At 38.0% G+C, this 13,050-nt stretch overlaps 1 protein-coding gene across 5 annotated transcripts in view; it reads right to left on the bottom strand.

Moving 5' to 3' along the window:
- Positions 1 to 993: 993 nt before the first annotated feature.
- Positions 994 to 13,050, bottom strand: part of ERLIN1 (ER lipid raft associated 1) — a 36,730-nt gene continuing 24,673 nt past the window's right edge. For all 5 annotated transcript variants that reach the window (XM_037495693.2, XM_037495694.2, XM_037495695.2 and 2 more), the window contains 3 exons: positions 6,918 to 7,007; positions 5,928 to 6,007; positions 994 to 3,265 (listed from right to left, as the gene is read on the bottom strand). In XM_037495693.2, the coding sequence (XP_037351590.1) occupies positions 3,044 to 3,265; positions 5,928 to 6,007; positions 6,918 to 7,007 (392 nt within the window). In that variant the 3' untranslated portion in view covers positions 994 to 3,043. The remainder of the gene's footprint in view (positions 3,266 to 5,927; positions 6,008 to 6,917; positions 7,008 to 13,050) is intronic.

The following is a 13,050-nucleotide window of genomic DNA, read 5'->3' as shown; positions in this document are numbered from 1 at the left end:
AGCAGATGTGACATAAGTACGGTGTCACTACTAAGGGGGGAACTGACCTTAGCAAGCAGTTCAAGGTGACCACTCCGAAGACACACTGAGAATTAGCAAAGGCAAGTTGGAGGAAAAGTGAGCCAGGCAGATGAAACAACATATGCAAAGGGACAGAGAAAAGGTACAGCGACCCGAGTGGGAGAGAGTGGTGAGGGCCAGAGCACACAGAACTACGTGCACACATCTGAGGCTGGGTCCTAAAGCAATGAGAAGTCATAGCTTCTAATTCATGAACTTCCTTCCTGACAGCAAGAGGTAGAATTCTAAATCACTTTATTTTAATACCTATTAACAGCCTATAGGATAACATTCTAATGTTGCTGAGAAAAAAAAATCCTAGTCCATTTTTCAGTGCCTGCTTTCCCTATGTATCAATACATTGTTTAGCTTAAAATTCTATTTTTCAAGAATTTATTGACAAAGACATTAAGTGGGAGCTCACTCTTGTTAAATTTCCCTGGTTTGCAGTAGCAGATGTAGGATACTAGAGGGAAGGATCCTATAGGAACCTGAGAAAAGGGCTGCTTTCTCCCAAACTCCCAATTACAAAATTCCCTGCTGTCCTAACATCACTGCGAAACTGTTCCCAGTAAACACTGAAATCTGGGAAGGGCAGGTCCAAGCTTGGTTCTTGGGTCAACACCTGAATTGGTGAAGTCAGCTATGCTACACCACTGCCAGTTGTAATCTGTGCAGGTAGGCACGTAGGAATATTTAATTCCTCTCTTCCCCAGTGTATTTCGGTTCTCAGGGAGTTTCTGAGGGGCAGAATGCTCAGAGTGGATACCCTGCTTTTAAAATTCTTATGCCAGGAAAGCAACATTCCAGAAAGCATGTAAGAAAAGCATGTCCAGTGAAGTCACCTAATTGAAATGGGCAAGACAGCCATAGGAGCAGCTTAAGACAAGAGGTCAGAACAGAAACAAAAACAAAATAACACATCACTGATAGTAAAATAATTTTATTTAGTTTCTTTTTAAAAAAGGTAGCATTTCACATATAAATTTAGACCTCAAGATTACAGTGTATATTTGCCAAAAGGGACATCCCTGAAGGAGGGATAGGCTTGGAGCTCACTGAGCGAGCACAGGGCAGCACTCTCCGTGGGGAGTCCACGCGGAAGTACTTTATCCCCCTGCTCCTCAACTCTGCCACCAGGGCTTGTGGTTTGTTAGAAACCCCACACCCAGCACATTGGGGCAAACACTTTTAGCTCGCATGAACAGGAAACATCTTTAGGAATAAAAGCACAAAGGGCAATGATCCAGACATCCCACAATAATAATTTTTTATCTGCAGCAACAAAATGACAGGTGAAGAGTTTTGATAGTTCAAAAAGTTCTTTTAAGGAGGGCTAGAGAACACAAAATGCATTCATAAAGAAAATGTGTACAATTAAATGAGCCAAAACAAAAAATGATTCTCTCTGTATTACAAATGCTTCTATAGTATAAGGCCCAGGGAAAAGACCCATTCAAGTCAGGGCTTTCCCCAAATAGTGTTTGGCACAACCCATACGCTGTTTTGAGACTGACAGCACTGACTGACAGTCAGCTGAAGGCTCCTGGACGTGGTCCCATGTCTTCTGTCTCCCCTCCACATAGTGCATACATAAGGTGTCTTACCCAGCTGCACAAACTCAGGTCTAACTATGGCACACACTATTTCGGGAAGTTTATCTTAATGGAAAAGGGTCCAGATAAAAGAGGTCTCCCACAGCCACAGACTATCTCTGTCATCCTCACATGGAAGATTCGATCCACTGGCTGCCAGGAGCTAGTGGATTTCTGATTTCCTAGGGAAGGTGAAAGTTGAAAAAAAAAAAAACCAATTTTGATTTCAGTATCTCAGTGCCAAGAAAGCAAACAAAAAAATGACCAGGGATGCTTTCCAAGTTATTCTTTGTTCTATACTACGTGGGTGCCTGATGAACAATATTAAGGAGAAATCTGTGTGCTAGTAACCATGACAGCCCTAGGATTTCACCTTTAGGCAGAGGTGGTGGGGCAAATGAATGTACCCCAAATCCAGTTTTAAAAATAAAAACTTCCTGCAACTATGACACAATACTGTGCAGTGAACAGCTAGGAACTGCATGCGGCTCCTCTTTCTGGATAAAGCTCTGTCCTGCTCTTGGCCAGCCAGAGCTAAGAGGTGACATATAAGAAGTTGTCCGTGGACTAAAAACCAGGCCCCTTAGTCACACTTGGCCTGGGGCGGTAACACAGTCAGTCATCACCCAGCGAAGGGGAATGCAGGGTCCCAGAGGTTTGGTTCAAAGTAAAGGTTTCCTCTCACCCAAAACTTCAACCAAGTTCTCTCTGAGCCTACTAATGTAGTAAACTAGTGATTCGCGAGTTCTATGAGGAATCTCTGGTTAGGTGGCAGGGGGCATTTCCCAGCAGGCCACCGACCTGACCATAGGAAAACAAAAGGTGCAAATCATATCAAGTAAATGGTTGCTCAAGTGGAAGATCAATTCCTGGGGAACTTCAGCAGACTAGATGTTAATCACATGAGTGAAGGCTGGTACTAGATCCCAAAGAGCTCCTGGGTCCAGCTGTGGCCAGTCTTCTTCACATTTACCATATCTGGCACCTTCTTTCTGGTGTCTCTTGAATGGCTGAGTACACATTCCCCCGGGGGCCAATGTAAACATTATTCAATATACGTCAGCTTAGAAAAACACAGCTTGTTATGTATTTAGTGTTTAACATTCCAGTGCAGGCAGTATCTTAGCATCAGACTTTCCCTCATTCACAAATACCAGTTTAGAAAAGAACACATACAGGATAATTGATAAAACTGTGGCTGACAAGACCATTTGGGTGCCAGACAGCTGGCTCTATCCTGCAATCAGTTGATAAACCAGGACTACCACAGGAGAGGCAGAACAGACGGCGCGCAAGTTCTCGGTAAATCTGAAGAGTTGTATAACCATTGTTCCCATTTAAACCCTTGGGTCACATACTGATATGGTAGAACATTTCTACCTCTTGCATCAACCTGTGCTTTCTTTGTTTTGGATGGGGCTCTCCCCAGAGGGCTCAACAGCCTCCTTAGAGGGGAGAGAGCTTTTTCTTCCAGTCCTGAGGTCTGAATATTTCAAAGCACAAGAGGAGTCCACGAACATGCTAGGGATGTTGCTGCCAAAGTAGATCTTACTGTTAGAAGCAATGGCCTGGTACCTTTTGAGCTCCAGATATTCCGGGGTCAATTTGTGCTGTGGGGCAAACAAGAGTAAGGCATGAGGACACTCTGGTGCAACAATCATCTCTCCCACATGCATTTTCCCAACTGCTCTCCAAAGGGTATCATTACTCAACTCTGATTTGTTGCCAATGACCCTCTTGTGCTCTAATTTGCAGCTATCCCATTAATAGCTATGTTGCACACTTGAAGTTCCTTCACAAGTTCCTGTCCTAATGCAGGAGAAGTTGTTCATTTTTAATAAAAAGAGGATGGGGGTGGAGGGAAGAGTTTGGGGAACAAGTAATAACTAATTTTAGTAACATTCTCATGGTGACTTGGAACCTTTAGTGTCCTTTCCTATATATTTTCTCATTTCATATGGCTAAATTCTACCTGTAATCAATCGGGAACTTCTGTTGGCTCTTGAGAGAAATGAACAGGTGAAGAGATGAGAGTGACAGAGCATCAAAGGAAGGACTTGGGTGCATAACTTTATAGTCAGTTCTCTGTGATTCTGTTCTCTTGACCACATTCTAGAATTGGAAAAGATCCTATGGGCCTCCCTGGTGGTGCAGGCAGTTGAGCGCCGCACCGTGAAGCTGTCCGCAGCCTCTGCAGTGCCGCTTCGATCCCGGCCGGCTGGGGAGAAACCCACATGGTGCAGCAGACCTCTCCTGTCTCGCCCGCTGTTCCTCTCAGCAGTGTTTCAGTCAATCTGCTTGTTCTGTTCCCCACTCTGTCTCTGGTAAATCCTCTCATTCTCCTGAGCATCTGGCCTGTACCCTGGTTCTTGTATAAATAATCTTTAAAAAAAAAAAAAAAATCCCAAGAAATTCCCTGGTCTGGCCTCTTGCCTCCCCAGATGTTGGATATTTAAACTGTTTGTGAAGGACAGGTGATTTGTGAAGGGGGAATGCAGGGTCCCAGAGTTTTGGTTCAAAGTAAAGGTTTCCTCTCACCCGAAACTTCAACCAAGTTCTCTCTGAGCCTACTAATGTAGTAAACTAGTGATTTGCGAGTTCTACGTGGACTCTCTGGTTAGGTGACAAGGGGCATTTCCCAGCAGGCCACCGACCTGACTGTAGGAAAATAAAAGGTGTAAATCACACCAGATCTCTCTACTTGCCATAGTGTTTTGTTTAAGTCATACTGCCAAGATACATCCAACCAAAATCTCTCTGGGTTTGACTAAAATCCAATGTTCTTTGGAACAGTTTTGATTAAAACTAATTTCCAGTGTTCCCCAAAGACTCAGAACCTTTACTATTATTGGTTGAGCCTCATCTCGAGTTCCTGTCTGCCCTCCAGACAAAAGCCCATCTTGTCCTTCACTGTCCTCCTACAGCTGTCACTCCCTGGATGTATTCCCAATCCCATTTTCATATCCTGTCAAATACTGCCATCAAATCTGGCCACAGAAGCTTTGTTAATATGAGTTAATACTGAAGTAACATTTTCCAAAATGGGGAATTCCCCTTTCTGGCAGAAGGCTAACCTCAATGGCAAGGTCTTGGATATTTGTGCCTGGCCAGCTTCTCCCATGACAGATTTTGATGGCTAGTTTTGTAAAATATTACAGTTTCTCCTCTTGCCTTCATCTTCATCAAATTCTGTTTGTTTCTATAGAGCTGTATATTGCAGTTATGTCAAGTTCATTTCTAAATTTATACTGCATTTCAAAATAGTGACAGTTCTCATTCTGTGGACCTATCATGTCTTATTTCTTCTGAATACAGATTATGTTGTTCCTTTCTAACTTTCAATTTTCAGCTGAATTCCTTCAACTTTCTACTTAAGCCCTGTTTATAGCTTAAACTCTATAATCCTTCAAGATGTATCACATACCTTAGCAACCTCTACCTCAACTCCTCCTCTATTCTAGTCTACTCTAAAATATCTTATGAACCTTGGTCATATTCACCCCTTTTCAGAATACCACAGGAATCTAGCTGCCTCTTAATTAAATAACTCTCACTAACAAAGCCTCTACTTTGTAGTCAATTTACCCCAGTCCCTACACAAAAACTGTTCACCCATACACTATGTAATCTCCTCTCTCAAGTTACCACACATGAATTTCCTCATGACCAGAACATTTAAAAAATAGAACTAGCAAGCAATATTCAGCTTGGGGTATTTTGGAAACGTGTGTGTGTGTGTGTGTGTGTGTGTGTGTGTGTGTTGGATTGTTAAAATTTTTGAGTACTCTGACATTTAGTAGGTAAGGGCCAGGGATACAAAATAACCCACAATGCATGAGATTGTCTTCCAACAATGAAAACACATCTTACCCCACAATACCACAGTGTATTTTGAATGTCTGAGTAGAAATACTGCATCTAACCCAAAATTAGGCTTTATCTGGAAATGAATTTTAAATGAACTCTACTCTTTTCCTGTCACTCCCATCAGGTCAAGAGAAGACTTTTAACTTTCCTGATTTATGGCATTTGGCCTGATTTTATCTGCTTCCCTTTGCTCTAGTTCCCCCATTTTATAAGGAACTATACAAGGTCCCCTACCCAGTGAGTGTGCAATATGTCTTGTTAAATGATTGGCTGAGCAAAAGGGCATGATGGTAACTACCCTTCCTTGATACTGGATAAAATCACTTGTATCACATCAGAGTGGCCCATAAGGAAAAGCAAACCCCAAACTGTATCACCGGGAAAGTGACATGGAGAGCAGGGCACCTTGTTTGAGGTGGCATATTTGTGTGCAGCGTAGTACTCAGCATCTGCTTTTGCTTTCTCTCGGGCCAGGAACGCAGCATCTAGCAAGCAAAGCAGAGTAAGGGTGCTTAAAACAAAGGGAAGATGCCAATACACTTCTCAGCTGGGTAAGAGGTCAGACTCTACTTTCAGTAGGAGTCCCTCTCTCCACTCCCTGATGTTTCCACACCTTACTTTACTTTAAAGGCTATAATGGCACTAGCAGTTTTTAAATCCCAGTCCCCAGTGTCTTCTAAAGGGAACTACTTTTGCCAATGTCAAATAATTCTCAATTCATCTGAACCCATTTCATTTTTTACCTAAAGTTGTTCCTTCTTTCCTCTACGCCCACATATTCCAAAGCCTTACACCCCACCCCTCTAGGCTTCAAGTAAAGTAACTAAGTCCAGACAAGAAAGTTCTGCTCTATCCCCACTGCACTGTCCCCACTGCCTTTAAATTTGATTCAGAATCTACTTCATGCAGATTGACAGAAAGTAGCAGTCTATAAGTAAATAGAGGTTAAATGTTTGGTCTTTAAGACTTGTGAGCTAAGACCATCACCATATCTCTAGGTAAAATTAAGGAGTTTGAGAGCCTCTGTGAAAACTGGACCTTCTGTTTTTTGCAGCTAATTTTTTTTTGGTTCACAGAAGGAACTAACAGGTGGCAGTGCTTTTATCTTGTATAGCCTTTACAGCTGATTATAGGGCATTCCCATACTTACTGAAAACAAAGTGATTGCTAATAAGCCCCAATTTAAAGAAAGAAAATGAAAGGTTTAGTTACCCATAATCACAAACCATAACAATTTTTAAAATTGCATCTAAAATATCAGGGCAGTCACTTCCTCCAGAGTGGATTATTCTATGCTTCCCCCACCCCTCCTCTCCTGGCACACCCCTCACAACGCTACCAAAAGAGTCAGAAAGGCAGCTCAGGACAGTCACAACTTCTTTCTCTCTGATGTACCTTCAATTTCAGAAATGCGCTTTTCAGTTTCTTTCTCCATCACCTTTTGCTGAAACCGAATTTTTGCCACTTGTGCAACCTTCTCTGCTTCTGTAATTATGTGACAAAAGACACATTCAAAGACATTCTCCTAGTCCAGGAGACATTTAGAAACAGCAGCACAAAGTCTAACATTTGCTTATATAGGTTTCATAGGTTAATTATTTCATTAACTTTCATTATCTAGACTATAAATAAGCAACAAATAAAAGGGAACTTATTTCCTACTTCACAATGCTAGTTTTGTGGGAAAAGGGAATACAAAATGGAACAGCTCCAGTCCTTCATGGGATTAAACAGCAATGGTCCACAAGCTAATAGGGAAAAAGACACTTCATGAAAGTGCACAGAACAAAAGCAGCAACATAAATGCATGGCAACATAGGACAATTATGTGTCAAGAGAAAGAAAGAAAAAGGAAGTCAAGGTAGACCAAGTGAGGCTTGTATAGAAATCTTAAAGGAATTAGCGCACATGATCTAGGACATGCAGAGTATAAAGACAGAAGGTACAAAATGAGCAAATCACAATGAAAAGGTGATGCAGAGCTTGACAGAGAAAAAAACAAAAAATAACAACAGAAAGAGAACTAGAAGATCCTTGTCTTAAGTGACAGGCTAAGGAATACAGCTTTCTACAGCAGGATCAGCTCTGAAGTTACCATCAGGAAAACATGTGATCAAGCCAATATAAAGGAAGGAATATTCTGACTGCTCTGGAAGATAAAAGAGAAAGTAGGATGGTTTGTTTGAGAATGTGAAAACAAGTGTTGGGAGAGAACAAGTTAGCTGTAGCAGGCAGTCGGAGGCAAGGAAATGAAACACCATGTGGTCTAACCAATGGACCTGATGACAGAAGACTTTTTAACACTTTAATCACTGCAGTTCTTACAGAACTTTCTCAATTCTCTTCTTCAGCCAAAGATTTAACATATCTTATCTCTGGCTCTTGAAGCAAGTAGAGAATGGGAAGAAAATTTCCAAGTGGTTTCTTCTTTCCAGATGACAATCTCCTTTACCAATTACTCTAGGACATACTTTCCTATTTCCTGAGCAGCAAAAAAATCATTCTGTGTCATTCTATTCTAAAGACTATACTGTTCAACTGAGCTAAAAATTCAGCTATAAGATGAAACTAATGGTAAAACCTGAATAAAAGGTGAGGGATCTAGAGCCTACTGATAGAATCCAGAGAATGTTGTCTCAACAGAGGACTAACCAATGCAGTAACTCCATTTGACACTATTCTATGTTTGCGGATAAACCAATAAAGAGCATGACTAGATATCCTAGTACTAGAAAAATAACAGGGAAATGATGGTAAAAGCCTTCAGCTCACACCACCTGAATGTGCTAGAAAAAATTTAGAAAATTTGTTTTTTAACACATGGCTGAGATCTTAAGAAAGAATCACAGGAGATATAAGCGAGGGAGATGGAGAGGTAAGGGTGGCAGCCCTGTGGGTGAATTATAGATAAGCAAGGGAGAGGGACTTGGCTTACTGACCATACAGGGCAAGGAGATGAGACTTTAAGACATTCAAGCTGAGATTTCTGCATAAAATCAAGACCTTTAAAGGCTGCAATCCAGGGAGAACCAGCCCAGTGGAAAAGTACGCTTTTCTCTATTTATACACATCATAGTGAAACTAGAGAACATCTAAAGACAGGGAGAAAAATCTTCAAAGAGAAGAGGCCAAACTACCATTCAAGAATGAAATAAAAGCATTTCAGACCAAGGAAGACTAAAGATGTTTTCCATTCCTTACCCATCACTGAAAAACAACTAGCAAGAAAAAAAGAATGACTTGCCAGAAGCAATAGAAAGGAAAAAGTTACTTAACAAATGTCAATCAAAATAAGGATTTATTAGTAAGAGTTAATAATGATAGTAGTAATCAATGGGGGAATAAAAAGACAGGATCTAAAAAATAATATGTAAAAAAAAAAAAACTAGTAAACAATCTTTTCAACGTGGAGGAATGTGATAAAAGTTAAAGCATTCAAAAGTACTGTTCAAGAAAGGATGGAAAGAATGATTAACTTTAGCCTCTGTCAAGTCAGGTATGCTTATTAACATTTTATAGGAGTGACCAGTTATGCATACTAGTTATAGAATGTAAAACTTCCAATCAAGTAAAAGAAAAAAGAAGATTCAATCAATTAAATAACAACCAAAAAAGGGGGGGGGGAAGCGGCACAGAATAAAATGCATGGAAAATAGCACAACATTAAATTATAACAAATTCAAATGTAGTCATAACCACAAGAAATATAAAAAGACTAAAACTCACCAGTTAAAAGACAGATTTTCACATTGGATAAGATAACAAAATCCAGCTATATGCTGTTTACAAGAGACACACCTAAAACATAATGACACAGAAAAGTTGAAAGTAAAAGAATGGGAAAAGATACACCAAGAAAATAGCTAACCAGGAGACATCTGGCACAGCTATAGTATCATCAGACAAAATAGACCTTATTCGAAAAAGCAAGTTTAGCGGGTAAAGAGGGTTATTACATAACAGAAGTAATTCTCCAGGTAGATTTAACATTCCTGAACCTGAATGCCCTTAATAATAGAGCCCCAAAATACACAAAGAAAAAAAATTAGAAGTCAGCAAACCCATGGTCATAGTAGGAGATTCCTCTCAGTAACTGATGGCTCAGATAATTGATAGCTCCTCTCAAGTTCAAGAAGGCAAATTTTAGAAGAATACAGAGATGTGAACAACACAATCAACAAGTCTGATCTGATAACAGAGAAACCTATATCCAACAAATAGAGAATATATATTCTATCTTTTCAAGTTCACACAAAATATTTACCAAAAGGCAACCATGTATAATAAGCCACAAAACAGATTTCAACAAATACTTAAGAATCTATAGCAGATCATATTATCTGACTATAATGCAGGAACAATGGAAATGAACAATAAAAAGATAGCACCCTGAAAACCCATTCAATCAGAAATTTAAAAATATACTTTTAATAAATTATTAGTCAAGGAAGAAATCACAATGAAAACGTTAAAAATAAATTAAACTGAACACCAATAAACTATACTTCAAAACTTGTAAAACTTGTAAAGATGTGCCTAAAGCCGAACATAAAAGAACATATATTCTTACGTTTCCATTAGAAAAGACTGAAAGTGAAAAATTAAGTAACTTAAGTTAGAAAAGAACCAATGAATAAACTCAAAAATGGTAGAAGGAAATAATAAAAGTATGTGAAAATATTATAATTGTAAAGAAAGTAATAACAAAATCATTCAAATCAAAATGCATTTTTCTGAATATGGTTAATATAACACAGACCTCTGGCAAAACTGATCTAGTAAAAGAGAAGGCACAAACAATATTAGATACAAAATTTAGGATAATTAAGATATATTTGATACAGGGTTTTAAAAATCATAAGAGAATTCTGTTATTTTTATGCTCCCAAATTTGAAATAGCAGGGAAACACAATTTTTGAGAAAAATGTAAGCACTAGGCTTACAAAGAAAGAAATATCTGAAAAGATCTAAAACCAATATACAAATTAAATCAGTAAGTAAAATGCTCACACACACAATACAAATGTACATACAAAAAAAAAGCACAAACCCCACTAGACCAAGACGGTTTTCACAAGTGAAGTCCACCAAATTTATAGAGCAAAGAATACACATTGATACAAAATGTTCCAGAACACAGAAAAAGAAGAAATGCCCTCCAACTAATTTTGAGGCTGGCATAAACAAAAAACAGACAATAAGAATATAAGAAATTTATAAGCTGATCTCATTTCTGAAAGTAAAAATTATAAAGAAACTGTTAGAAAGCCAAATAGAAAAAGATACTGAGATAAACTTCAAATATCAAGACCAAGTGGATTTACCCCAGGAACACAAAATAATTGAGTAAAGAAAATCTATTAATATAATTCACCACATTAACAGTTTTCTAAAGAAAAGTCATAAGGTTATCTCAACAGATATAGAAAAAGAATTCTATAAGTTTTAACACTGAGTCATGACAAAAATTCTTGGCAAGCAAGAAACAGAAGGAAATGTTTTAACTTGATAAAAGTACAGCAAGAATTACTGAGACTATTTAAAGTTAATTATAAGACAAGAATGCCTATCACTTATATCTTTTTAACACTTACAGCAAAAAGGTAAGAACTAATAGGTATGGGTCTGTAAAGAAAAAACCGTAACTGTCCTGATCTGAAGATACATGACTGATCAAATGGGAAATCTGAGAGACTGATAGAAATAACAGCATTTTCACCAAAATAACTAAATTAAAAATTCAACAACATACCTATAAAAAGCAATAACCAGTTAGAAAATGTGACTATTTACAACAGCAAATAAAGATCCTATTTGTAATAGCAAAAAAATCCTAAGAGCTACATAGGAATAAATCTCTGATAAAGAATGTGCAAGAACATCAAGAAGAAAGTGATGACACTTTTTGAAAGACATTTTTCATAAGTGAAGAAATAGAATTACAAGACTCAATTTCATAAATATTGTAATTCTCTCTAAATTGATGTATACAGGAAATGCAATTACAGTATAAACTCCAACACAGTATTTTCCAGAAATCAAGGAGTCGGTTCTAAAATTTATATGGAGGAATAAAAGGACTAGAATTGTCCAAGGTAATTAAAAAAAAAAAAATCCTCTTTTTAAGATTTATTTATTTATTTATATAAGCACTGGGTACAGTCAGAAGTGAGGGAGGGTGAGAGAATTCATCAGAGCCAGAGTGGGGAACAGAACAGGCAGACCAATGAAATATACTGCTGAAGGGAGCAGCGGGCGCAGCAGGAGAGGTCTGGGCGCCATGTGGGACCCTCGGCCAGCAGCCGGGGATCGAACCAGCATTGCATAAGCTGTGGGCAGCTTTGCAGCCCAGCGCTCAACCGCTGCGCCACTGGGGAGGCCCTGTCCAAGATAATTTTAGGAATAGTTAGGAAAAGTTAAGAAAAATAGTTAAGGAGAAACTTGCTCTCCCAGATAGCAAGACTAACTGTAAAAGTTACAACAGCTAAAACAAGGTCATACTGGAGAAAGACAGATGATGAAATTGAAATAAAATACAGACCCTAATAACAGAACAATTCATATATAGGATCTTGTTATATAACAGATGAGACATTACAAATAAGTAGAGGAAATAATGAACTACTTACTAAATAATCTAAGAGAACTTACTGAATAATCTAAGAGAATTGACTTGCCATTTGGAAAAAAAAACCTGAATTCCTTGTCACACTGAACACTAAATTCCAAAGGGATTCAAACCTAAATATGAAAAGCAAAACTTTATAACTTTTAGAATAAAATTATTACTTTAAGCTGGAAAAGAGATAGGAAGATAGGAAAAACACAAACCAGAAAGGAAAAGGCTGATGAATCTGATTACATAAAACTATACATCAGGAAGTTCACAGTTAACCACAGAGAGACAATATTTGCAATGTATAAAACCGGGAAAGGATTAATGTCCAGAAGATATGAAGAACTCCTGTAAACCAATTCAAAAAGTCACCAATTAATGGGCTAAGGATATTAACAATTACACAAAGAAAGGGAAATAATTAATACTCAATTTTACTAGTAATCAATAAATTTTTAAAAGTCTGATAATTTCAAGGTTGAGGACAATATGCAGAAATGGGAATTCAATATGGCAGCACAGAAACTGGAATTCAAACAAATAGAAAAATCACTGTGGAAAGCAATTTGGCAATGTTGTAAACTTGAAGATGAGTATACCAATCAATCTACTTGAAGATATGTATTCTAGAGTAGTACTTTTCAAACCACCTGTGAAAAAATACTCTTCTTTCCTTTTTTTTTGTATTTTAATCTAGTAGGAACCAATATTTTATGAAACATAACAAAAAATGAATTACTAGGATACAAATTTAAAAACATACAAATATAAACTGGCTTTTTATTAGATTCAAAAAACATAAAATTACTGCATTAAAATGCTATAAGGACTTCTAAATACTCATTCTCAATTTCTGTACTCATCTCATTGTAGATCAGAACAAAAATGTTGTTGATGGGACATCAACCCAC

Source organism: Talpa occidentalis, unplaced genomic scaffold, assembly GCF_014898055.3.
Source record: "Talpa occidentalis isolate TD23 unplaced genomic scaffold, MPIMG_talOcc4v2.1 talOcc4.8, whole genome shotgun sequence".
NCBI lineage: Eukaryota > Metazoa > Chordata > Mammalia > Eulipotyphla > Talpidae > Talpa > Talpa occidentalis.
The sequence above is the reverse complement of the archived record's forward strand: the minus strand, read 5'-3'. Positions and strand labels throughout refer to the sequence as shown.